This window comes from Prunus avium, chromosome 3, assembly GCF_965620075.1.
Source record: "Prunus avium chromosome 3, drPruAviu1.hap1.1, whole genome shotgun sequence".
In the NCBI taxonomy this organism is placed as follows: domain Eukaryota; kingdom Viridiplantae; phylum Streptophyta; class Magnoliopsida; order Rosales; family Rosaceae; genus Prunus; species Prunus avium.
The window spans coordinates 31241619-31266845 of record NC_142286.1 but is presented as its reverse complement, the minus strand read 5'-3'; the positions used below and the strand labels follow the sequence as shown (position 1 = coordinate 31266845).

The 25227-nt window shown below is 39.7% G+C and overlaps 5 protein-coding genes and 1 pseudogene across 8 annotated transcripts; 4 read left to right on the top strand and 2 right to left on the bottom strand.

Annotated features, from left to right (window-relative positions):
• The first annotated feature begins 1592 nt into the window (after positions 1 to 1592).
• LOC110767376 (Leucine-rich repeat (LRR) family protein) lies at positions 1593 to 3248 on the top strand. The gene has a single exon (XM_021970903.2). It carries the CDS (start codon positions 1754 to 1756, stop codon positions 3008 to 3010), a length of 1257 nt encoding a protein of 418 aa, XP_021826595.1. The 5' UTR covers positions 1593 to 1753; the 3' UTR covers positions 3011 to 3248.
• A 1294-nt stretch (positions 3249 to 4542) lies between these two features.
• Positions 4543 to 8502, bottom strand: RUG3 (Regulator of chromosome condensation (RCC1) family protein). Its single transcript, XM_021970902.2, has 7 exons — positions 7816 to 8502; positions 7177 to 7316; positions 6732 to 6926; positions 6077 to 6205; positions 5812 to 5967; positions 5161 to 5341; positions 4543 to 5085 (listed from the first exon to the last, which is right to left on the bottom strand). Exons 1-7 carry the CDS (start codon positions 8373 to 8375, stop codon positions 5067 to 5069), a joined length of 1380 nt encoding a protein of 459 aa, XP_021826594.1. The 5' UTR covers positions 8376 to 8502; the 3' UTR covers positions 4543 to 5066.
• Positions 8503 to 9988: 1486 nt separating this feature from the next.
• Positions 9989 to 11975, top strand: LOC110767373 (WAT1-related protein At5g07050-like). The gene is made up of 7 exons (XM_021970901.2): positions 9989 to 10297; positions 10513 to 10575; positions 10683 to 10799; positions 10930 to 11167; positions 11270 to 11428; positions 11511 to 11662; positions 11754 to 11975. Exons 1-7 carry the CDS (start codon positions 10089 to 10091, stop codon positions 11881 to 11883), a joined length of 1068 nt encoding a protein of 355 aa, XP_021826593.2. The 5' UTR covers positions 9989 to 10088; the 3' UTR covers positions 11884 to 11975.
• Positions 11976 to 12428: 453 nt separating this feature from the next.
• Positions 12429 to 16386, top strand: LOC148295940 (uncharacterized; annotated as a pseudogene). Its single transcript, XR_015834436.1, has 3 exons — positions 12429 to 12627; positions 12903 to 15425; positions 15547 to 16386. The product of XR_015834436.1 is annotated as an uncharacterized LOC148295940 (transcript).
• A 1307-nt stretch (positions 16387 to 17693) lies between these two features.
• On the top strand, positions 17694 to 21649 carry SRD2 (snRNA activating complex family protein). Of its 3 annotated transcripts, none has more exons than XM_021970882.2 (12): positions 17694 to 17828; positions 18001 to 18192; positions 18290 to 18345; positions 18437 to 18503; positions 18615 to 18670; positions 18825 to 18918; positions 19357 to 19445; positions 19524 to 19614; positions 19734 to 19829; positions 20636 to 20761; positions 20847 to 21107; positions 21266 to 21649. In XM_021970882.2, exons 2-12 carry the CDS (start codon positions 18004 to 18006, stop codon positions 21545 to 21547), a joined length of 1407 nt encoding a protein of 468 aa, XP_021826574.1. In that variant the 5' UTR covers positions 17694 to 17828; positions 18001 to 18003; the 3' UTR covers positions 21548 to 21649. The 3 variants fall into 3 exon arrangements, with proteins under 3 accessions (XP_021826574.1, XP_021826575.1, XP_021826576.1); XM_021970883.2 differs by having other exon boundaries at positions 17695 to 17828; positions 17997 to 18192; XM_021970884.2 differs by lacking the exon at positions 17694 to 17828 and having other exon boundaries at positions 17848 to 18192; positions 18828 to 18918.
• Positions 21650 to 22302: 653 nt separating this feature from the next.
• Positions 22303 to 25132, bottom strand: LOC110767371 (oxygen-dependent coproporphyrinogen-III oxidase, chloroplastic). Its single transcript, XM_021970899.2, has 8 exons — positions 24465 to 25132; positions 24276 to 24351; positions 23548 to 23642; positions 23347 to 23430; positions 23171 to 23258; positions 22931 to 23055; positions 22740 to 22838; positions 22303 to 22626 (listed from the first exon to the last, which is right to left on the bottom strand). The coding sequence occupies exons 1-8, from the start codon at positions 24993 to 24995 to the stop codon at positions 22558 to 22560; spliced, it is 1167 nt and encodes a 388-aa protein (XP_021826591.1). The 5' UTR covers positions 24996 to 25132; the 3' UTR covers positions 22303 to 22557.
• Positions 25133 to 25227: the final 95 nt, after the last annotated feature.

Below are 25227 nucleotides of genomic sequence, written 5' to 3'. Positions count from 1 at the left end.
CTGCCGAAGCTCAACTTCCTTTAAAACTTTCTTTTTTCTTTCTTCTTTTTGGTACAAGAATTCTATAGTGAGGGCATTGTATATAGCTTTTATGTGAGGCCCTATCTCTTAACTGTTGAATTAAATTAATTAGTTTAATCTAACGATTAAGAGATAGGACCTCACTTAAGGGCCATATATAAGGCCCTCACTATAGAATGACTCATTTTTTGTAATACCTGTATCATGGTACTCACTTAGATGCCTAATATGGATTTTTGATAAAAGCGATAATTTATTCTAAACTAACCTAATTTACAAGAGGTTGCTTCGAACTTAAGTGTAATAGAGCGGACTCATTGCCCTTACCAACTGGCCTAACTCCGCCTAACTCATATCTACAAAATGCCCAATATAAATTAAATTAGTAAGGAGTGGGAGAATCTTTCCAGCAGTGGCGTCACGAAGTTTCCGTCTGAGCTGTCTATGGATCTCTATATATGCATCATGGTGCCTAATTGAATGGCAATAAACAATGTGTCATATATATGCTAATGTATTTTATGTGTAAAATTAGAATATTGTACGTGCATAGTTTGACCACTGTTGGGGTGAATATTGATGTTTGCCCACACCTCTCCCCATGTGCCTCAGTTTTTTTTGAATCTAAAGACATCCCATTAACTAATAGCTAAGTTGGGAAGCAGTGATCGGTGTAGCAGGCTGCTAGACTCTGGTCTTTTTCTTCTTCTTGTTTTTTTAACCAAGTTTTTGTCTGCATTAAGTTCAGGTCATTCACTAACAGTCAGTAAACAAGTCTTCCAGGTGTGTGGATTAGTGCTAAGTACTTGGTTTTGCTAGCTCTAATCACTAATTAACTAACATTTTTATGTATATTGGTTGGGAAATGGGAAAAGAGTTTGCTCTTTGAAGCATGAAGTGGCCCAAGTGGGTCTTTTTCTTTTAGCCCCATCTGCTCTGCATGCTCTAAAAGAACAAAATGGTGCAGACAGCAAAGATTCAAACCTGAATTTACAAGAGAACAGAGCATGGTCAATGGTCATGGTGGGTGAACTTTCTCTGCTTTTCATTACTATGATTCCATCAATCTCTTAATTGCAAACACGTTTCTGTAATAATGCAAAAAAACAAAGGTTGACAGCAAAGCCAAGCCTACCACTGAAGAAGTATTAGTACTTTTAGTTTAAGTTGTCCAACCAATTAACCACCCCCTATGTCCTAAACCACCAAAAGTGATGAAGAGTGATCCTAGAGGACATATTTTATGCACCTCAAAAGTTGCCCAACTCATATATAGGACCACTATTCTCAGTTTGATTCGAGGGGGTAAAACACTCAAACTATATGTATTGATTCCGCTTAAAAATATACGCACATGTGAGTGGTTTTCAGCCGTTGATGAAATGGGAGCCGCACATGCATTAACAATTGAGAGGTGCCCCCGCGTGCACGACTGTCTCAAGCAATGGAGTAAGATTCATCCATTGTGTGCAAGTAAGGTTCTACAGGTGTGAAAGATTGTAATCAGTGGTAATTATTGTAGTGAGTAAATGAAGTAACTGGCGCTCTTATAATAAGTCAAGAAAGGTGACTCAAATAAATGGGTTGGGCCATAACGCCATTACGCAAGGCAACGGTTATATCCATCATAACTTCATAACCCATTCTTACGATTTACATGAAACCGCACCAGTTTTGACTTCCTCTCTCTCTTTCTCTCTCTCTCTCTCGTGGTTTGGGTGGTTTTTTTGTCATGGCGGCCAAACCACATGCACACTCCTCACTCCCACTTCCACTTCTTCTTCTCCTCCTTCTTCTCAATCTCACGCCACCGTCGCATCAACAACAAAACCAGAAAATCAGCTCCGTCGATCTCCAAGCCCTCACCGCCATCAAGAACTCCCTCACCGATGTCCCCTCCCGAGGGGCCACAGCATTCTTCTCCACCTGGGACTTCGCCGCACCAGATCCCTGCTCCACCTTCTCCGGCGTCACCTGCACCTCCGGCCGAGTCACCACCCTCACTCTCGGCACTGGCCTCTCTGACTCGCCCGGCCTCGCCGGGTCGCTCCCTCCCTCCCTCGCCGACCTCACCGAGTTGACTCAGCTCATCCTCCTCCCTGGAATCGTCACAGGTCCAATCCCGTTCCAACTCGGCCGACTGGCCAACCTCCGAGTCATCTCGTTAACCAACAACCGCCTCACCGGTCCGATTCCCCAGACCCTCTCTCTCCTCTCCAACCTCCACACCCTCGACCTCAGCTACAACCGCCTCACCGGGTCAATCCCCCCGGGTCTGACCCGTTTACCGGCTCTGAAAGTCCTCATCCTCGCCTCCAACTCCCTCTCCGGCGAGCTGCCGCACAACGTGTCGTCTCAGCTCCTTCACCTGGACTTAAAACGCAACAAGCTCACCGGTCCCTTACCGCCTTCTCTCCCGACGACGCTCCGTTACTTGTCGTTCTCGGAAAACGAAATGTCGGGCCTCATCGGCTCCCTCTTCGACTCGCTCGCCGATTTAGTCCACCTCGATCTCGGTACGAACCGTCTCAGTGGACCCCTCCCTCAAACTCTGTTCCGTACCACCCTCCAGTCTTTATTGTTGCAACGGAACAATCTCTCCGGGTGGGTCCCACCCGTGGGGTCCCAGCCACCATCCTACGGCGAGGGCTCGATCGTGGATTTGAGCCACAACTCCATAACGGGTGAGCTGTCGCCGATCCTGGCTGGGGTGGAAAGCTTGTTTTTGAATAACAACCGTCTGCTTGGGAACGTACCGAGGGAGTACGTTAAGAGCGTGTACGTGGGCACTACCAGAACATTGTATTTACAGCACAATTACATATCCGGGTTCCCTGTTGAGCCGGGGTCGATGTTACCCGATACGGTGTCGCTGTGCTTGAGTTACAACTGCATGGTGCCCCCGGTGGGGATGGAGGCGTGCCCGGCAAGCGCGGGAACGAAGCTGTCGAGGCCGGCATCGCAGTGTTCAGTGTTCACTTACGGCTAGAATCAATCGCTTGATACACAATGGTGATTGATTGGCCAGGCAATAACATGATTAAGCGTATATTAGGGAAGCTTGTCCTACATAACATTATTAGTTTGTTTTTTTTTTCCATATAGGGTTTTATTTTGAACGTTTGTTTTGATTTGTGTTCATATTTGTTTGCGTAAACCTGTAAGGAAAGCGTCCCACGAGAGACATACGTGTTAATAGTAAAAGAAAATTTACATTTCTTGTTGTATATTTTTGTTTCTATATATTTTGAATTATATATGATTAGCTGATCATATAATCAACTCATTACGATCAATTGTAACACTATACAATTTGATTTTTTTTCTTCTTTCTTTTGTTTTCAAAGTTATACTAGAGAGAGTTGCATGCGTGAATTTATGTGCTTAAGTGAACTCTCAAATGTCGATAGTAATGAGATCTATAATTTGAATCCACATAAATCTAATGCTTGACGCACACTGTCTTTTAGCATTCCTCTTATTTTTATAATGCGATGTGCTAATGTATTGAGCGAAAGATATGAGATTACACAAATTATCTTTTATTTTATTTTATTTATATACAATTGATGGTTTAAATTAATCTAATTTATGGAAATAAAAATTCAAACTTGAGCGTAAAAAAACAGACTTACTATCCTGACCAACTGACCTAGTCTACTTACACAAATTATTTACTAGATGTCATGTACATACATGGTTGCTGTGATAAAAACACCTGACAAATCAAGAGGGTGTCTGTAGTGATTTTCCCTTCCGTTCCGTTGAGATTTGGAATCATGCAAGGAAGGGGCAAATATTAATGGGGCCATAGCCCGAGGCAAATATTAATGGGGCCAAAGCCCCGTTCGTAAATGTTTGTCGTGAGAGGTGTGAATAAGATGGAGCCAAACATGGTGAAATTATTGAAGTTTGTCACGCACCAAACGATCGCAGCATGCAGCTTGGTGGTCCACATTGTGCACACTGTCTCCTTGACTGTGGGGATCGAAGACAACCAAAACCCATTTCATCTTATGAGCAAAAAACGAAGTTTACCCAGGAGCCAAGCCACCACCTAGAGCCAATAGTCACGAGTGGACGAGGAACCAGTCGCTCACACGTGCAGATGATTTCTTATCATTGACATTAGATCACCCACGGACGTGGGCCGTTAATTTTAGTGAAATCCCTACAAGCTAATGCTTGTACTCAATTACTCGAAGGGGCCACGAGAAAGATGATGAGCCAAGGAACATGATGGGGCAACTCTGTCATGAAAGCTATGAAAGCTACAAAACCATAGGGTTTCCATTCCACAGCGACAAGTGAAGGCTCATTCACATCAGCAGATGATAGCTGTGAAAGCAAGCCAAGTGAGAGTACCATGATGTTTAGAAACCGTAGGGTCCATTTTTGATGGTGAAGGTACCAAGCTAATCACAGATACGACCTGTATGCAGGTTTTACCCAAAAAATATACCTCAAAAAGGGTAGAAAAAAAACACTTCCAAAAACCCACAGGTGGGTAAAGAAATCATGAGAACACAAAACAAAGTTTATTTTGATTTGGAACAGATTATTCATCTGAACAGCCCCAGTCAAAAGTAGTACAAAAACGTAGTAAAGAGTTGGGCCAAAGTCCCAGCCTGGGGCATTCTAGTAACTCGGAGAAGAATGGGGCACTACATTAAATATACAGCAAGATACCTACCATCGCTGCCAATAATTTAAAGAACCTGGAAATCTCTCATGTGTTTACAATAACTGAGTTCTGTCAATTGTCAGCATATCCTTGCAGAACGGCTTTGAGCCATTGCATTTCGAAGGGAGGTTTCATAGAGTTTTGCACAAGTTGATGCGGTACTAATGCCAGACGGAGTTGGGGCAGCAACTTCTGGCTCTCCAATGTGCTTACATTTTATCTCCTGTAAAGCATTTGTTCGTCTCTCACTCTCTCCTGGTTAGAAGTCTACTGTCTTTCTCACATGAAATAATATTTATCATCTTGAATCAGTTTAACCTCTGAATCATAGCTATCCATCCATTTTCTCCTCCATTTCAGCTCAGTTGGACATTCCATCCCTGTTACAGAATTTATATACATTAGAAAAAAGAAAAAAGAAAATCATAATAATTATCAAACTGAAACACTCAGACCTTGAAACCAAGCACATGGCATGAGAAGCACCAACTGCAACAGACAGCACATTGTGGGGTCCCAATCCATCTTCCTCCATTAAGAACTTGACTTCAACAGGTGATGGTTGTATCTCTGGAAGCCCAGGAACTCCTAATTGAGAATCTTTGGTGTTTCCCCACATATACAACTTTCCTTTATCTGTTACGAAACAAAAGGCGGGGGCATTCAATTTCAAATCGGAAATGCATGAAAATATGAAGTATACTAGTTTGAACCAGGTCCGAACATCAGCCTAACCATGTTCTTGAATTATGCAACCAAGAATTATTGATGCTCTTACTCCGATGTCCTTTAAGTCTTCAGTTGTTTCCAGAATATTCTAAAGTAGTCCTTACTTTTGGTCTAAGTTTCAATCCCCAACACTACCAACGCATAGCAAACCAAATGAAAAGGCATGGCTGAATACAAATCTTCTATCGGATGAATAAATCATTAAAGGAAAAATCAACACGTGTGTCAACTACAGGAGCACATTATTCACTGTAAAGAGAAACACCCTGGTGGAATGTAATTAGAGGCTGCACAGCATTTACACATTTGAGCGACATAACAAAATATTTCTAAGACCTAATAGATTACAGTATCTGAGAACACAAGAATCATCTTACCTGTTATAGCTGCTGAAGATGAACCTCCACAAGCAATATAGATGACACGCTCGTCAGTTAAAGCCTCAACAACTGTAGGTGTTTTCTGACTTTGGATAGAAGAGTTGCCCAACTGACCATGCCCACCATGTCCCCAGGAAAGCACTTTACCTTCATCTAAAAATTAAACATCAAGAAAGAAAGGCCATACATAAGACTTAACCTTTCAAGAAATAAAGACAGCAAGTGTTGTTGCTGCAATCATGAGACACGGCTGTCACTTTACCAGTTAATGCAAGAGAATGATATCCACCACTTTCTATCTGAATGATACGGACGCCTACAAGACTAGGAAATGGTTTTGGTTGCCAACCACCAACCTTATTGCCTCTTCCAAGCTCATAGTTGGAGTTTGCTGAGTAAACACCAAGAAAACATGATAATTAGCTTCACAAAAGTGGAGCAATTAGAAGTCCGTCAAAGTCAAAGATGACAATAACATCAAGAGCCAATTAGATAACCCCTTACTGAAGAGTAACAAGAATGCTACTCATTATAGAAGTACCAATGACTTTATGATCTCTAAAATAAACTAAATACCACCCCCTTCTGGCAATCTCCATTTGTCAAATCTGCAAATTAAAATTCATTTGCAGAAGCTCATTGACTAATGAAGCAAATATCTGGGAGAACATTTGAAAACTATAACACCATTTCTTACAATAATTTAATAACACTTATTTGGCATTGGAATTATGTTGTTAAGTTACATTATATTAGGTCAATCCATGCTTTTTTTTGGGGGGGGTTGTTGGTGATTTATAAATAAATCTTTTCAATATGATCTTTCACTATTCTCCAAGAAAAAAAAACCCATTAATTTGTATAAGAAAGAAGGCAAGGGAGAAAAAAGTTTTCCACATGAGAAGTGACAACCTTACCTCCCCAATTCCAAAGTTCCCCATCTTCTGTCAGTACCATTGTGAAAAACCCTCCACAAGAAACAGCAGCCGCAGGCACAGGTAATGCTTTTACTTTGGAGGGTATGCTTAGTCCACCACCCTCATTTGGGCCCCGATTAGGACCAAGTCCCAATCTACCATCCCCTTCATCTCGACCCCAAGTATAAAGTTCTCCTACATGCTACATCCAATGAGTAATACCCAGATATCTAATGACAAATCAAACATGTAAACATAAATCTTCATACCAGAAACAACAATAAATGCTTAAAGCCAGAAAGGAGTAAGAAACCGAAAAAGCATGTCATCTGCAACAAACTTCCACTACTAGTTTAAGTTATTCCCATCCTCTTGGTTAGAGTCCATTAATATGTTGCACCCAGGCAGTACCATTTTACTCCAATGAAAGGTCCCAGTAACAAACCTGATTCCGTGATTGCAGCAGTATGTGTCCCACTAGTTGAAATATGATGTATTTTCCCACTCCATGAGCCTTCCACCAATCTAGGGAACAATTCTCTAGTATAAACAGAATGTCCAAGTGCACCAAAACCACCATAACCCCTGCAAGCTTCATGTTTAATGACAACCATGAAGTTATCCAACCAAAAGCATGAATCAATAGAGCAATATGGTCAATGAACATAAAAGATTTGCAGTGGACATGAAAACAATAATTATATCAAATGGATAGAAGAAGTGGACTGTGGTAACATTGATGTGGGTTGGAGAGTTAAAATAGCAAATTGGTCTTTCAACACATGACAAGCAAATGTAATTGGGCCAGTTCTTCCTCAAACACCACCTTTAATTGCACATAGTTGAGACTAGAAACTATTACTCTTGAGAAGATGCAAACTTTACAAGCTATGGACAGAATCTGCTCATTGCAACCATATTTGCTAACTTCTTCTTCCAAGAAGAAAAATGCATAAATGTTTGTGCAGATAAAAACAAAAAAAACAAAAAACAAGAGAACCCAACTATTGCAATCAACAAAATGTAATGCGACTCAACATGTGATGAAATGCAAGAAATGTCTAGTCTTTACTATTGTACTGACCAAGTATAGACCTGGCCGAGTGAGCTGAGCGCTACAGAATGCAATCCGCCAAGCGCTACGAAGCGAACCGAATCCAAATGCGGGTTCAAAGTGGGCAGAAACAGAGAATTCTCATGTCCAAACCCAAGTCGACCGCCATCGCCTTTACCCCAAATCCAGAGCTTTTCATCCACCAACAGCGACGAGTGGAAAAGCCCACAAGAAATACCCACCTCTACAACACTGCCATGGGCATTGTTCTTTGTTTCTGAGCAATTGGGTATTTGAATTCGGCCTTGGGTTGGTGAAAGGGTGAAGGATGAGGCGGGAACGACGAGGTTGGCGACAGGGGTTGGGTAGAGACGAAGTTCTTCGATTCCTCCGCCGAGTTGGCCCGAGGCGCCTCTGCCCCATGAGAGGAGTTGGAGGGTTCTGGTGGGGACGTCGTCGTTTTGGGTGGCGGCGGCAGCTGGTTCGTAAAGGGTGGGGAGTTTGGAGGTGGTGGTGGAGAAGGGTGAGGATGTGAGGTGGCGATTGAGGTAAGTGAAAGAGCGGTGGCGAAGATAGAGATGGGCACTCATGTCACTGCTTTGCTTCGATCAGGAACCAGAGAAAGAGAGAGAGGGGGAGTGAAGGAGGCTGCTTTGATTTGGAGTTTTTTTTTTATTTTTAAAGGTTTATTTATTTATTTAAATTTGGAGGGTTTTAGGAAAAGGGTTTAACAACACTGCTTTTGGGTACTTATTTAGCTAAATAAGTACCCAAATGAGTTGACTGAAATGAGTTTTTGATTATTTGAAAGAGAATAGCTTGTTGGTGAGTTGATTGAACTCTGAAATTTTCTCCCACCATATATGTTCTATAAAAAAAATTCTCTATCATAAAAATAAAAATAAAAATTTCTCTGGATTGGTAATTTTGCATTTTTAGCACAAGTGATCGTAAACTATAGGGGAGAGGATGTACACTCAATTAAGATGTCATGGGATTCGAATACGAGATTTCTAGTCTGCAAGTCAAGGCTCTTTTCTGTTGGGCTAGAACCCGTCGGCACTATTGGATTGTTTTTAATTGGGCAATCAACTAACAAAAGAAAAAGAGCATGCTCTGTAATTCATATTCATTCAACCTGAATGCCAGACATACAGCCTTTTAAGCCTACAAGCTTCTTCATGTTTGATTGGGCATGCATTCGTAGTCATGTATATATTGCCTAGTGAAGAAGGAGGAGCTTATTCTTGAATTGTGGTATCCTACACTTTCAACTCTTGAACATTTTCAGTATCGTGTGAGCTACGTAGATAACTGCTCGTACACATTTCGTGGGCGAAAGGCAAACCAGAAAGGGAGAAGAAGCTATTTTGAGCGTTGCCATATCTGAGCAAGTTGCTTAGATCAAATAAAAGGTAGATTAGTAGAAAGTTGTAACTTGATAAAACTGCTCGGGTCTTCTGCTTGGGCACACTAAAAACTACAACGCATAAGGAGGAACTTATGGTAAGACCCAACTCATAATTGAGTCACTTCTTATAATAGTTCTTGAGGTGTCACAAAGCACTTTCCTCTTTCTTAAAAATAAAAAAAAACAAAGAAGAAGAAAATAAGTAGTGATATATCAGGAACAGAGAAATATCCCCCAAATGGATAATGTTCCTTTATGTTGTGATATATCTGAACCAATCTTCAATAATTGATGTTCTTTTCTTCTATAAGAAACGTGATCCCAATAATCAAAATCATGTTGGTTCTGGAAATGGAAAACTATAGGTGCAATGTTTGAACTAATCTCTACAAAATTTCGAAGTGTCCCTTCATATAAGTAAAGAATATTAGAACCATCCTCCAATCGCCCGTTTTCGTTTCTTCTACAAGATGTTTGGAAAAGTTACCATAATCAAATGATGTTGTATGTGGAAATGAAAGATTGGTGAGTGCTGAAATCAATCAGAAGGACAAAGAGAAAGTCATGTATGATGTTGAGTATGTAAGTGAGATTAAGACTGATGCTGATGCTGACCACAAAATAAATTAGGTAGATTAATTGGTAGAAAGTTGTAACTTGATAAAACTGCTTAGGAGTTCTGCTTGGGCACATTAAAATGTAAAATGCATTGAGTCATTATAATAGTTCTTGAGGTGTCACAAAGAACTTTCCTTCTTACTTAAAATAAAAAAATAGAAGAAAAGAAGTGGTGATATATCAGAAACACAGAATTATCTGTAGCAGATCATTTTCTTCCTTACATTCCCCAAAATTGATATAAAAGGGGGTCATGGTGAAAACAACATGCTAAATGGAAATGGAAATGCAAACGGAAGAGCAGGACGAAAGGGAGGTGTCAAAACCATACATTCTCTGTATATTTGCTAACATCTGCTTTGCAGGGTTCCCTGTTGTCATTAAGGTCTCTCTAGACAAAGGCATGAGCTGTTATGTGCTTGTGGTTTATGGCCATGCTTTTGGAACGCTAGCTACTGCTCTTCTTGCACTTCTTTTTGAGAGGTCTGTTAGTTTTCATTCTTCTTATAACTCATGGTCCTAAGATTCTAAAGTCTAAAGCTCTTTCTTTATTTGTTGCCTTGTTAGAAGGTTGCAACATAACTCTTCTAATTATTTCCATTTGATTTCCTCCATAGCCTGCATAAAAATATGGCACCCTCCTCCAATATGAACAGTATCCTCTGTCGTCTGATTAACCATAACCTATCTCGTGACAGGAAAAATGAGAGCAAAATCAGTGTTCCGATAATTCGAAATGTCTTCTTCTTGGGTCTGCTGGGGTGAGTAAATTGTTAACCTCTTAACAAATCATCCCCAACTAATGTTGGACAATTATCAGACAAATGAAAATTGATATTAATTTTCTGCATCTTCCTGTGTAATTCAGAGGAGTGTTGGGAAGAACATTGAATTACATGGGACTGGAATACACTTCACCAGCTATTACATCTGCTATGGGCAACCTTATTCCATGTATTACCTTTATCATAGCAGTTTTGTGCAGGTATGAAATATATTTGGTCAATACGTCCAATCACCATTGCATTTGAGTATACCTTTGCACTGAAAATAAAAAGGAACTCACAGCATTATTGCATTCTGATTTAAGGATTTACACTATGATATGTACTCAGGATGGAAAAATTTGATATTACAAAGCTTGGTACCCAAGCCAAGATTGGGGGAACTCTTATCGCCTTTGCCGGTGCAGCACTGATGACGCTATACGAGGGAATTGCTGTGATTTCAATGCACACTCAAGCCTCCCATCAATCTGCTACTTCCAAATCATCCGTAGACAGAGACTGGATAAAGGGCTCCCTTATTCTTCTTGTTTCATATTTTTCCTCATCAGCATTCTACATCTTGCAGGTGCTTGACACATATTCTACCACTACAACCAAAAACAAAGTGTCACAGGAACAACTTTCCGTTAGCAGTTACTTACAATACTCATACATTTGATTGATGCAGACAATAACAATCGAAATGTATCCTGCACCTATTACTCTTACATCGATAACGTGCTTATCGGGGACTCTACTCACGGCGATCATGGCAGCAATTCTAGATCAGGAAGCATCCTCTTGGAAGCTGTCATGGGACAGTACACTTCTTGCTCCTTTGTACAGTGTAAGAATCTGAAGAGGTCTTCAACTGTCAAATGGTAAAGCTTCTCTCCTCATGGAAGTTTGATGAGGTGAAATTTTTGCAGGGAGTTTTGATTTTTGGAATCACCATTTATGTGCAAACATTAGTTGTAAAAACAAGAGGCCCAGTTTTCATGACAGCGTTTAGACCACTATCCACAGTTGTTGCAGCTATAATGGGCCTATTCATTTTAAGAGAAGCTATACACTTGGGAAGGTATGAATTTTTTTTTTTTTGGGTTCACTTATTTGGAATACTGGGTTGCTATCAATTTAAAATATATTTTATTATTTGTGAACATTTTCAGTATTTTAGGAGCTTCCTTGATTATTCTTGGTTTGTCCGCAACTCTATGGGGAAAGAACAAAGAGAAAGAGAAGAACCCATTGGAGGATGCTACATCTCAAGAAGTTTGTGAGATCCAATTAGAAAATTGAAAAACAGCAGATGATATGTACTATTCAAGTTGTAATCTATGGAATGCCTTAAGTTTTCAGATGGCAAGAATATGAATCATTATATATTTTTTTTAAGAAATTCATGTGAAAAATTAATTTCAGAGTTGCTCTTTGATTCACGTAAGAGACAATCTTGAGGAACCCATATAATACTCCTCCATCTCCTTACCTATCAAATGACAAAAAATAAAATAAAATAAAATAAAAATAAAAATAAAAATAAAAATAAAGTAATCGGCATGCTGCTTTTCTTTTCTCTTTTTTCTAAATTTTTTTTTAAAATGAGTAATTTAGCCTTACTTTTATTTAATCTGCTGAATTGCCCCCTGAACTTGTATATAACTCTCAATTTACCACATGACCTTTTTTTTTTTAGCGAATTAAGGGCTCAAATTAAAATTTATTATCAATGTTCCCCCCACCGTCAAAATTCGAACATTTCATCCATTATTCCGTCCATTTGACTCACGTTGACTCTTTTGTTAGGGTTATTTTCGTCATTCAGCGCGGATTCAATTACCAACCTCTCTCACACACTTCGCACATCGCTTTCACTTTGGTAGGGTTCGAAAGGGACTGAACTGAGGGCGCGAAAGGGGGCAAAATCGAAGGAATCTGAAAGCTTTTTCATAAAGCTTCTTTTGGGTCCGTTGATTTAACGCAACATGACTCTGGATGTGTTGCCTCTGCAGGTGCGGAACAGAGGGCCTCCTCCCAAATACAGTAAGTAAACGCTTTTCCCAAGTTGAAATTGTTTAAGCTTGTGTGGTCCTTTGGTCCTTTGGTCCTTGGTCTGTCGGTGCTTTTGACATTTTGTGGTGTTGGGTGATATGCCTTTTTGAATATGAAATACATGTGGTCCCAAAGCATTTGTGTTGTTTTGTCTGCATAATAGTCGGTGGATCTGAGTCAATTTCAAGTTTAGAATGGTAGTTGAGCAATAAGGATAAGTTGGTGTGATAAAGTACTGCTTTTATATATAATTTTTTTTTTTATAGGTGATCCAGATTTGTTCTCCCTAGAAATTCACCATGGAGGTTATATTTCAAAGGGGAAGTATGTTCGGGATAAGGTAACATGGGCAGACAACTGTAATGTTGACCACCTGTCAATGCTTGACATGTATGATGTTGCTATATGTTTAGGATACGACCATAAAAAAATTCAGTACCACTACTGGAACAAAAGAAGGGGATTTGTTCCAATTGAAGTAGATGCCCATGTAGTTGAGTTTGTGGAGCATACACCTACCTCTAGAGTTCAACCTTTATATCTGTCATATAAGCATCAACCACATTTGTCAGAGAGCCAGACATCTGCATCTGCATCTGCTCCACAGTTGGGGTTGGAAGTAGAAGTTGAAACTGAAACTGATGTTGGTGATTTGGGGAACCAGTTTGTAGAAGTGGATGTTGATGGTGATGATGAGGCAGATAATGAAGGAGATAATGAGGCAGATGAATTTGAAGATGATGAGGCTGAAGATGATGATAGTGAGACAGACATTGAGTTGATTGACTCTGAGTTTGAGCAGTCAGATGAAGAAGGGTTCAAGACAGTCTTGGAAGAGGATGACAACTTGTTTGATAAACATGTAGTTGATGAAGAAAATGAAGAATACAATGAAGAACCTGGTGAGGTTGACAGTGAAGATTACAATACCGACGAACTTGTAAGTCTTGATGAAGAAGATGATGAGGATGAAGGTGTGAAAAACCGTAGCTGCAGAAGAAAAGCTCCTAGGTTTAAGCAGTTTAGGAGAGAATCTGATTTGCTGAAGCCAACATTTCATTTGGGAATGGAATTTACCAACATGGAGCAGTGTAGGGAAGCAATAAGGTATTATGCAGTTTCATGTGCAAGGCCATTGAAGTGGGTGAGGAATGATTCATATAGGGTGAGGCTAAAATGTGAAGGAGATAATAAACAAAAGGTTCCATGTCCATGGATGCTATATGCTTCTCATGTGGGGAAAGGTCCAACTACAAGGATTAAGACATATATTCCAAGGCATACATGTGGAAGGAGGCAAAGAACCAAGTATGCCACTTCATCATGGCTGTCTAAGAGGTTTGATGAGGAGTTAAGAGATAATCCCAAGATGAAAGTGACAGATTTCATGAAGATAATAAGGAAACATTATGCCATAGATGTAACTGAGGCTTAAGTTTATAAAGCCAAGAGTTTTGCAAAAGCTAGAATTCAAGGTAGTACTGAAGAACAATATGGAAAGTTGTGGGTTTGTGAGGAGTTAAAGAGCAATAACCCCGGAAGTACTGTCATTGTGAAAACTGAATTGCAGGGTGATAATCCTACTTTTAAGAGGATTTATATATGTTTTGGAGCACTTAAAAAGGGATTTGTGGAAGGATGTAGACCAGTGGTGGGTTTTGATGGGTGCCATGTTAAGGGTTGTCACCTAGGGCAGATTCTAAGTGCAGTTGGGGTTGATGGAAATAATGGGATGTATCCAATTGCTTTTGCTGTTGTTGAAGTTGAAAACACAGAGACTTGGAGTTGGTTTTTTGACATATTCTTTCAAGATGTAGGTATTCAAAATGGCCATGGCTGGGTTTTCATTACTAATAAGCAAAAAGGTTTAGGGAATGCCCTTCATGCTTTGATGCCCACTGCTGAGCACAGGCATTGTGTGAGGCACTTGCACAATAATTTCAAGTTTGTAGGCCATACTGGTAATGCTTTGAAGCAGAGGTTGTGGGCAGCAGCTAGGGCAACAACAATACCTCTATTTGAAGCTGAAATGGAGCAGATGTTGGGTTAATCTGAGGTAGCTTATAAGTGGCTTGACGAGAGACCAGCTGCTTATTGGAGTAGATCACACTTTAGTACAGTCCCAAAGTGTGATATACTTCTAAACAACTTGTGTGAGTGTTTTAATGCTGCAATCCTAAAAGCAAGGGATAAGCCCATTGTTACTCTTTTGGAGAGAATTAGAACCTACTTGATGCTTAGAATGGCTAGACTTAGAGAGACAGTGTGGCCCCATGAGGTTGGTCCAAGAATATTTGCTATTGTGGAAAAGAATTCAATTGAAAGTGGCCACTGCATAGCTTCGTATGCTGGTGGGGGGAAGTATCAAGTTAATAGTATGTTGGGAGCTATGTTTGTTGTGGATTTAGAAAGGCATACATGCACCTGCAGAAAATGGGACTTAAGTGGAATCCCATGTCCACATGCCTTGGCTGCAGTAGCAAAGAGTAAGCACAGACCTCTGGATTTTGTGCATGCACTTTACCAAAGGCCGGCATATGATAGGGCTTATAAGGGCTATATATCTCCAATGCCTAGTCAATCAATCATATTGAAGAAAAACAGGGCATGTACCTATCAAGCCACCTCTTTATCACATCCAACCAGGAAGGCCCAAACTTAGGAGAAATAAAGAACCTGATGAAATACCAAGATGGGCAACAAAACTTAAGAGGTATGGCATTGTAATGACATGCCACAACTGTGGACAAGAAGGTCACAATTTTGCAACTTGTTCCCAAAATGGACAGGTTAGATTTGTTTTTAATTTTTTTGTTTCCACATTTCATTTGCTGGAAATGGCTATGTTAACATGTGAATTGGAGTGTTTTTGCTATGTTCACATGTCATTTTTTGTTATTGGCAATGAAGGGGCAACCTAGAGGTGCTAGATCAAGAGTCAACAGGAGGGGAAGAGGAGCTGTGAGGGGAAGAGGTGCAAGGGCAAGAGGAGCTGCAACTGGAGGTGTTGATACTGCTAGTGCTAATGCAAGTGGAACAACAACTGCAAGCGCAACAGTTGGTGTCAGGGGAAGAGGTGTTGTGAGAGGCAGAGGTGTTGTGAGTGAACAACAACAAACTCAAGCCAGACCAAAGTTTAATGTAAGTACTTGGATTAAACCTTGATGTTTTGAATCAATACTTGCATTATTGTGGTGTGTTTTGAAGGCTTAAGGGTCGTATGCTTGAAATATGTGAAAAGAGGAGCCCATGCCCCCCATGTCATAAGGAAGACCAATCTATTTGCTGGTTGGCAACCTGGCCAAGGTTCAAGTTCCCAACCTCCTTTACAACCTACCCAAAGTTCACAAGCTCCTTCACAACCTGCCCAAAGTTTACAAGCTCATCAAGTTTCAAGTTCACAACCTCAACCAATGGTAACTTCTCCAAAAAGGCCTAGGTTAAAATCTCCAGCAAAACGAATAAGGCCATGGAGAGTTTAGTGACATATTTGAAGTGAATGGTTGAAGAATTGTGATGTTTATTTTGGTTTGCAATCTATTTGCTGGTATATTTTGAACTGATTTTGTACAAGCTAACTTGTAATGGTTAGTGATGAAGATGTATTTTTGAAACTGAATTTGGACAAGCTTTGATGGCAAAGCTATATGTTGTGGATGTGTATGTGTATGTGTATGTTTAAGGGATTTTGGACAAGACTGTTTAGGGGATGTGTCTGTGTATTTTTAAGTGCTATTAATGTAATGACATGTGAATTCAAATGTTGTATATTTTGGTATTTGCAGTGCAGTTCATATCTTTGGTGTGCCAGTTACTATTTCAATTGTCAAAATGAGAGCTTGCATTTTCATTCAACAAAACAACTCATACATTGATTACATTGGTCACAACACTCGAAATGAAGCCAATTACACACCTTTTTTGACCTTTACAACAAGCCAATCACCTATCCCTTTCTAACTATTACAAAATGTCAATTACCTATCCCTTTCTAACCGTTTCAAAATGCCAATTACCCATCCCTTTCTAACCCTTACAAAATGGCAACCACCCATCCTTTTCAAACCCTTACAAAATGCCAACTACTCATCCCTTTTTACAGCTGCCCATTAGTGCCTTTATCTTCATTCAAAATCAAGCATATAATAACCCCAAACATGCACAACGACACCCAAAACCATGGGTTTTTCAGCTTCGAATTCCCTTTCTTTTTTTCTGCTTCTAACTTGTTAATTCTCCTCAGCAGTCCTGGAATTATTTGCTTAGATCTATTGCACATAACAGGGTCACCCCACTCCCACATTTGACAATGATTATGCAAAGACAGTTTTAAAACTTGGAAACTCAAAACTACAAATTAGAAACCCAAACTTCAAAATTCAACTTACCCGCGCACAAACATAAAATCTTCGTCCTGGATGTGAAGAGGTCCAAGAAGTCTGAATTTTCGCAACATTCCCACAGTAGCAGACCCGTGATGGCAACATCCATGAATTGCCGTCTTCGAACTCCGAACTCCCTCTGTGTGACCCATCAACGCTGCCGGGTAAGTTCGTCCTCATCTCTCTCTCTCTCTCTCTCTCTCTCTCTCTCTCTCTCTCTCTCTAGATAGATAGCTGGAAATCGCCAGAAACATGAACAAATGGAGGTGGAGCACGATGTATGTGGGAAGTGTGTGAAGGTTTGACTGGGTAAGGGTTTAATAGGCTGAAGATGACGAAAAGAACCCTAAAAAAAGGGTCAAAATGAGTCAAATGGATGGAATAATGGATGAAATGTTCGAATTTTGACGGTGAGGGGAACATTTATAATAAATTTTAATTTGAGCCCTTAATTCGCTAAAAAAAAGATCAAGTGGTAAATTGAGAGTTATATACAAGTTCAGGGGACATTTCAGTAGATTACCTTTATTTTTAAAACAAAAAACCTTCTTTCCCTTTCTCTTTTACTGTTGAGAGTGCCCACATTGCGAACTGCTTAAACTCCCTATCCCTAGACAGTACCAGGGCATATATTTGCCGCGTTCTGTAACATATCTACTGTAAAAACAAACTGTTTATTGGATTTCGTCCAAAAAAAAAAACAAACAAACTGTTTGTTTGGAGGGTTAACCGGGAGACGCAAAGAGAGACACTTTTGTCTTCAACTCTCTCTCTCTCTCTCAAAAACCCTAGACTTCCTTCACCTCACAGGTATTTATACTATTTTCTTTTTTTCAATTTTGTTGTAAATGAAACCAACTGTTCCCTTCACTTCGTATGCTGCTTTCCCAATTGGGTTTCTTTTCGTTGAAAATTGAGAAGATATATAGTTTATGCATTTTGTTGGTGTAATTAAAGTTCAAAACTTTACACAAGAAGATAGATTATGGCAGAGAATGACGATGACAGTTGCAGTGTTGAAGACGAAGAACACACCAATAACAATAACAATGGTTGTGATAAGGAAGAGGAAGAACTCTCAGTTCCCAGAGGTGGGCCCATCTTCGTCCCCAATCTGGTGGGCTCCCTCACCAGCGTCCTTTTGTTCCAGTCTTCTATTGTCCAAGAACTTCAGGTACTCTTGGTTGATGAGTTCTTGATAGTTCTGTTATTGCTTTGCTAATTTTTTATTGATTCATTTAGTTTAAAGTTGTGTTGGGCTTATTTTGCAGGGTTTAGAATTTGAAGTATCTTCAAGTTCATCCCAAGTCTTAGACGAAGATATTTCGTAAACATTCTCACTTTCCTTTGTCTTGGGTTTTGCATTTTGAATTTTAGCTGGTGGGTTTTGGTTCACATTGTTATTGTTTGTTGTGCAGGGTGGATGAGCTCAAAATCTTGACTGAGGAAGAGTTGGTGGATATGGCTATCAAGGAAGCATTTAAGGTACACTCATACTTACACTTAGTGCTTTTTTGTGATTTGAAGAAGCTCTGATAAATAATACAGCAGTGCTTGTGCTAACAAGGTATGGCTTTATCATGGGTTTGATTGTAGGACAATGAAGATTCCCCCAATCTTTTGCCTATTCCAGAAGAGCCTTCCGATGAAGGGTGAGTCATATCTATACATAAGCGAACAAATTTAACTGAATCTTTCATATGTCTTATTATAGTCTTTTTTTCTACTTTGATGAGTATTCTCTATCTGCTATGTATTTCCAAATTGTTTTTTATCCATTATTTGATTTTTATACACCAAATTCAGTAGATCAAAGGATCACGAGGCATCAAATGACGAAGCTTGTAAAAAGAAATCAAGGAAGAGAAAACGAATGAAGGCAAAGAATCATGATCTAGAGGTGAGATATTGCCTTCTCCGTGTGTGCTGCTAATGTATTTATCTGAATTGTTGGTACTTGGTATGGTACCTCGTTATATTAAGTCTGTATCTTCCTTCATTTTGAAAGCCTAGGCATCACACTGTTGAAAATTGGGTGGGTGCAAGAAATAGTAAAATTTGAATGAGAAGACCTATCTAGTTTAAAGGCTAATGTACCACCTAAGGGAATTTTTTAAGAGAATGAGGGTAAACTGAGAAAGTTAGGAAATTTTTCAAGGACCCCAGGTGTGTTGAGCAGAGACTTTTTGAAGCTCCCAAAAGTTTCCCAATTGCATACCTAGTAAGGGTCCTGCAATCTAGGATTCTTGTCGTTGCATTACATTTTTCATTGTCCTTGTTTATGTTCAAGTTATATCTTTGTTATCATGTTCACAACTTAATTGCTGCCGCATTCCAGGAAACTTATATTGCAAATGTGGAGCATGTTAAAAGAATCAAAGAGAAGCAAGATGAAGACAAAGCTGCTGTGACACTGCATTCGTTCAAGTTGGTAGAATGATTATGTAACTCACTCAATTATTTTTCTCACATCTTCAACTTATTGTTTTTCTTATGGTGATTCAGCCCTAGTTCGAAGGTCAATGATTGTGCCATTACATCCTCAAGGACAATTGATAGGATGAAACCCCTCAGATCTGCAAGTTCAGCAGTGAAGGTTTGCTTAAGAGTTGCCTATTGTGAATGTTTTCATGCAGTCATGTTCAATTTGCTGGCTCTGACATCTCAGATGGTTGATAATATCTATGCTTTTTTTTCCCCCTCTTATGCAAACAGGTAAAGTCATCCAGCATTCAGGGCTACGTACCTGTGCACTATCCAGAAGTTGCTCTTTCCATTGAGGTTTACCATAATGCGCGAAAATGGGTGAAGGTATAGCATCCTCTAATGTGTTTTCTTGCTTATGTCAAATAGAGTAGCTTTTGGTTTTGGTGTTTGTTTGCCAATTATATGGTTCATACTAGTCAAGGTATAATGCTAGCATTTTTCGTGGGCTTCTGATTTGTAGGGTTGAAATATCTGATGTCTCTATAATTGAGATGTGTGCAAGTGCAATTCTTCATTTTTAAAAAGCTCATGCTTCATAGCAGAAACTCCAAAAACAAAGATATCCATGCTCGAACCTAGCTGGCTGAGGATGCTTTCATTCCTGAGTGGGAGCTTCTCTGTGGATTGGGATTTAATCTTTGTACAAATATGAAAGAAAGTCATGGTATGTGTAACTCTATGCTGGGAAGTTCGCAGAATTAAGCCTAAAGAACAACTGGATGTGTCCCTCCCTTTTAATCTGGAGTTGGTTTGAGTTAGCTAGGTTCTTACAGGTAGGGTTTTAGGTCCCTTGTGACTGAGTCACCTCCAATAAATTGGTAGTCCATTTCGAGTGGAGCAAGACCAAAAATTTCATCCAATAGACTTGTGATTTTTATTTTCTTCATCAGACTTGCGTTCTCTGAGCTTCTTTTTTAGTATAGTTTAGGGAAAAGATAGACCAGAAAAAAGTAGTTAGGTTTCCTTCCTTCTGTTACAGGATTTCTATTGCCTCTATGAGTCTAGGGAAAAGATGAATTAAAAGCAATTCCGAGTCATTCATGTCTTATTTATGTAGCACTCTTTTTCATTACTCAGATAATTCTTTCCTCAAGTTCCTGCTGTTATTGACAAAGTAAGATTGTTTGCAGAACCAAGAGTTCTTGGTCCTTGGACAACAAACCTTGACTGAACTGAGGGATAAGATCTACTGCTTAACGGACCATGTGATGCAAAAGGCTAAGCAGCATGACCCTTCAGGATATTTCCTTATAGAAGTAAGTAATCTATCCATTTATTGTTTATTTTCATGATCAGGATGGTATTTGCACTGAAATCTAGCATATTGCTGATCCTATGTAGGATACATTGTGCAACGATTTGAGGGATCCCTCTGCAGTAGATTATAGTGAACCTATATTTGATTGGCTTAGAAATTCTAAAGATGAAGCTCATAAAAAATGGGAATGGATTGCAGCTGGAGGATTGCAAACAAAGCAAAAAGCAGTTGTAGGCGATGTTACGGGCTCACAATTGCCTCATTTCAGAGCTGTTGACATGCACAAGACACAGTTTTGTGACTTGAAATTTCGACTTGGTGCTGGATATCTATATTGTCACCAGGTACGTATCTCTATTGCAATCTTTTCATGCCTTTCTATAAGGGAAACATTATTTTGTGCTTTACAACGTATTTTTCTGTATGTGAGAATCTTGATGAACTTTTTATGCATCTCTGTTGATGGTTGTTGATGTTGATTTGGGGAAATGATTTGAAACAGGGAGACTGCAGACATACAATTGTAATTAGAGACATGAGATTGATTCATCCACAGGATGTACAAAACAGGGCAGCCTATCCGATACTCTTATTTCAACTGAAGCCGCATATACGAAAATGTTATGTTTGTAAAATATTTAGAGCAACACAGGTGACTATAGATGACAAGTGGGCTCAGGAGAACCCCTGCTACTTCTGTGACAACTGCTATTACCTTCTTCACTACAAGGACGGTTGTTTGCTGTATGATGACTTTTCTGTACACGAGTATCGACATGATTAATCATTTTGTACGTAGAGAGTTTAGTTTCACCCGTAACGGGAAGTGGTACAAACATATCTGAGTCATACCACCATTATGGAGTCAGTTCTATGTTCGCTTTAACTACTTGAGTTACAAGTCTCTTGCGACTTAGAGTTTGCATATCATTCATCATACCACACCATTATTTAACAATGGGGGCCTACGCTCCAAGAAAATTTGTCTGTCCATATGATACATATTTGAAGTTTTCTAGTTTAGGTTATAATATAAGTATCTGTGCAAGATCTTTCTAATTAATTCATTCATTTATGCCCGTATTTTTCACATTACTTGATCTGCAAGATCTTTCGTTAAGCAACATTTTGATTAACCATGCGATGCTTCACGAGACAATTGGAAATATTAAAGCCTCCTTGGATGATTCAATTCAAATTAAGTAAAAATATAAAGGTTTTATTGCCATTACCATTTTATTACAAAGCTGCTAAAACTAGGACTAGAAATGAGAATGAAAACCCATCTCCTTTGGGAAATGTATATGGGTTTTTGTTTCTTTGATCATAGAAATGTATAACGGTTTTAAAACCCATGAAAACGGAAAACCCACCCTTCTCATGTTCATATGGGTTTTCCCCTGTAGGATACATTGTGCTCTAACCCAACACGAGGAGAAGAATCTCGTACTCATTTCCAGGCTTGTTTCCGTGCAGGGGAAAAAACGAAATCACCCGGTGCAAGTATTAGATTATATTACAGGATATGAAGAAGTTGGGAAATCTTAATCGACTACAGATTTATTGGGCAAGAAGAGTTTCCAGTCTTACAAAAGATGACAATTCTAACATGATTCACAACTCACATCACCTTCAACATGTATTAGATTACTTTTCAACAAGATATCGACTGCTAACTTCTAAGCCTCAGCTATTGAAGAAAAAAATTGAAGGGAAGATGATAGAAGAAAGACAAGAGGAGTGGGGAAAAAGAAGTAAAAATCTCAAAATGATACAAACATACATTTCAGAACATTATACCCACTCCTTTGGGTTGATGCAAGCATCTAACAGTTTCCATTCTTCACTTCCCTCTTCTGGTTTCTGCACAGCATACAATAAGATTGCTCTCAATTATGAGTTCAAAACTTCAAGGCGTTCCATTTTTCAGTAGTACCAGAAATAAAGTACCGTACAGAGAAAACCAGTAAGCTTACATGGTCATATTCCCACCGAGCAGTCAGTGGAAGTGAGACAAGAATACTCTCAATTCGACCTCCCGTCTTTAGTCCAAAAGTTGTTCCACGATCATAAACCTTTTGTTTAAAAGAAAACAGAAATTAGGCCTCATTTACATATTAATTGCTGATACGAATTTCACTAACATTTTCAGGGCTCATTTTCATACCAAATTGAATTCAACATAGCGCCCTCTTCGCAATTGCTGCCATGCCTTTTGCTGATCCGTAAATGGTAGATCCTTCCTTTTCTCTATAATTGGTACGTAAGCAGGGACCACAGAATTTGCACATTCTTCAAGTCAACGGAAGTGCATGCAGGAAGTGGATGCAGTCACTCAACTAGTAGGAAATAATTAATGGAAAATACAACCAAAAAAACAAGAAGATTCTATATTTCCAAGCAATACCAGTGGCAAAGGAAAGAAGCATCTCCTGATCATAGTCATTTAGATCATCAAAAAATATTCCTCCAAGCCCTCGCCTCTCATCTCGATGCTGCATACAGAAATGATCTATGTACCATCAACACCATATTACAAATTTATAACACATAACAATTAAAAAGGTTTAGTAAGAAATATACCTTGATATAGAAATAATCATCACACCATTTCTTGAACCGAGGATAGAAGGTAGGATCAAATTTGTCGCAAGCACTTTTCTGGACCTACAGAAGAAGGCCAACACCACTATACAGTTAGTTAAAGCCACAGAATTTTTCAAAAGAAGTGGGACTTTAATCACAAAACACCATAAGGGATGTTGTCTGTTTTGTTTTACATACTGAATGAAAATGCTTAACATCCTCCTCAAAAATATAAGCAGGTGTCAAGTCAGTTCCGCCACCAAACCACCATTGCCTAGGTGCTCCAGGAGCATCTGCATAAATGTGACGAATCAGGATAGAGTCCAAAGAGCTTTCTTATTCATAAATTATTTATACACGAGTGATATAAGGAAATGCATGGAACAAGGGAAAAAGAAAATTATTAGTGATACGATATCTGCCTCATCTTCTCCACCACATCACTGATTGAACACTTTCCAGATACTGACGAGAAGAAATATCTTATCCCTATAGTTAATCTTATTATTGTTTCTACTATCACAACTGCTAGTATTATTATCAGCATTGCAACTATCATTATTACTGATTGTTAATCAACCCATAAAGGGAAGTAATCAGAATCTCAACATATCATTTCTAGCATGTGAGCATAATCTAGTGCCCGTCAAAGTATTTTTTCTGGGTTTAACAGTTTTCATCATAATAACATGTACACTTTTATATCCAAATTTAACCTTTACCTTTCCCAATCTTTGATATCCTTGGTTTTTCATTATTCAACACAAGCATGACATAAAATGCTGAACTCATTTAGAGATCATCTACTTCATTAGTAATACCAACAAAGCTGGGTTCAAGCCTGCCTACCTACCTACCTACAAACGCAACCTAACTAAGCAATGTGCAATCCACAGCAAAGAAATGAGAAATGATCACATTCATACCTTGCGGAGCATCAGTTTCGAAATACCGATAATTGAAATGCAAAGTAGGTGCAAAAGGGTTCTTTGGATGCAAAACCTGAAAACAATCACAACCAAACCGCAGCCCCATATATTATACAAACAAAATAAAAACCCAACATTTTCTTCTTCTTTCTTTTTTCACAAAACGAGCAGAACTCACGAAATTACCGAGCTAATTCCGGAGGCGAAGAAAGGAACCGGGCCCGGCTTGTGATCAGCTGCGGCGGCGCCCTTGGCAGCTCGGTATGCCTCGGGAGGCATAACGCCGTAGACAACAGAGACATTGACACCGGCCTTCTCCCAAACGGCGCCGTCTTGGAGGACCCTGCTGATGCCTCCACCGCCACCGGGCCTCGACCACACGTCCTCTTTAAAGGTGGCACCGCCGTCCGCGGCCTCAATGGCGGCGCAGACGGTGTCTTGGGCTTCCCTTATCATCTTCTCGAAGCGGGCCCGCACGGAGGACGAAGAGGAGTTGGCGCGGAGGAAGGTGTCGGGCCGCTGGGCCTCCGGGGTCTCTTTCTCGATGACGGTACATCGGACGGTGGAGGAGGGAACTGAGTGAAGGGAATGGTGACGTGGGTTGATTGTGAAGGAGTGTCTTTTGGGGGAGAAAGGAGGGAACTTTGGTTTTGGGGAGGGAGAGGGAGAGAGAAGAGTGAAGGAAGATGAAGCTGAGAGAGTGGCTGGTGGTGGCATTGTGGGTTTTGCGAGGAAAAAAATTTCAAGTACAATTCAAAGGCTGTGTGTCTTTCTCACATAGGAATTGAGAGAGAGATGGGGATATGAATTTGGGATAAGGTGCTCAGTCAAACCAAACCCAGATACGCAGATTGTTTAAGCCCACTGTATTATCATCAAATTTTACTGTGGGGGCTTGGTCTTTTACTGTTGGCCAATTTTTAAGGTCAATTTTGGCACCAAAGTTGAG

Coding starts and splice junctions, on each gene's coding strand:
- RUG3 (XM_021970902.2), bottom strand. CDS start 8,375: ATGAGTGCCCATCTCTATCTTCGCCACCGCTCTTTCACTTACCTCAAT. Junction 7,317..7,815: donor CTCGGCCAGGTCTATACTTG/GTCAGTACAATA, acceptor TGAAGCTTGCAG/GGGTTATGGTGGTTTTGGTG. Junction 6,206..6,731: donor GGAACTTTGGAATTGGGGAG/GTAAGGTTGTCA, acceptor GTGTTTACTCAG/CAAACTCCAACTATGAGCTT.
- SRD2 (XM_021970882.2), top strand. CDS start 18,004: ATGGCAGAGAATGACGATGACAGTTGCAGTGTTGAAGACGAAGAACAC. Junction 18,504..18,614: donor CTATCAAGGAAGCATTTAAG/GTACACTCATAC, acceptor GTTTGATTGTAG/GACAATGAAGATTCCCCCAA. Junction 19,615..19,733: donor CTGCAAGTTCAGCAGTGAAG/GTTTGCTTAAGA, acceptor TTATGCAAACAG/GTAAAGTCATCCAGCATTCA.
- LOC110767376 (XM_021970903.2), top strand. CDS start 1,754: ATGGCGGCCAAACCACATGCACACTCCTCACTCCCACTTCCACTTCTT.
- LOC110767373 (XM_021970901.2), top strand. CDS start 10,089: ATGGAAATGGAAATGCAAACGGAAGAGCAGGACGAAAGGGAGGTGTCA. Junction 11,168..11,269: donor CAGCATTCTACATCTTGCAG/GTGCTTGACACA, acceptor TGATTGATGCAG/ACAATAACAATCGAAATGTA. Junction 11,663..11,753: donor GAAGCTATACACTTGGGAAG/GTATGAATTTTT, acceptor GAACATTTTCAG/TATTTTAGGAGCTTCCTTGA.
- LOC110767371 (XM_021970899.2), bottom strand. CDS start 24,995: ATGCCACCACCAGCCACTCTCTCAGCTTCATCTTCCTTCACTCTTCTC. Junction 23,643..24,275: donor CGAAACTGATGCTCCGCAAG/GTATGAATGTGA, acceptor ACATTTATGCAG/ATGCTCCTGGAGCACCTAGG. Junction 22,627..22,739: donor CTCGGTGGGAATATGACCAT/GTAAGCTTACTG, acceptor TATGCTGTGCAG/AAACCAGAAGAGGGAAGTGA.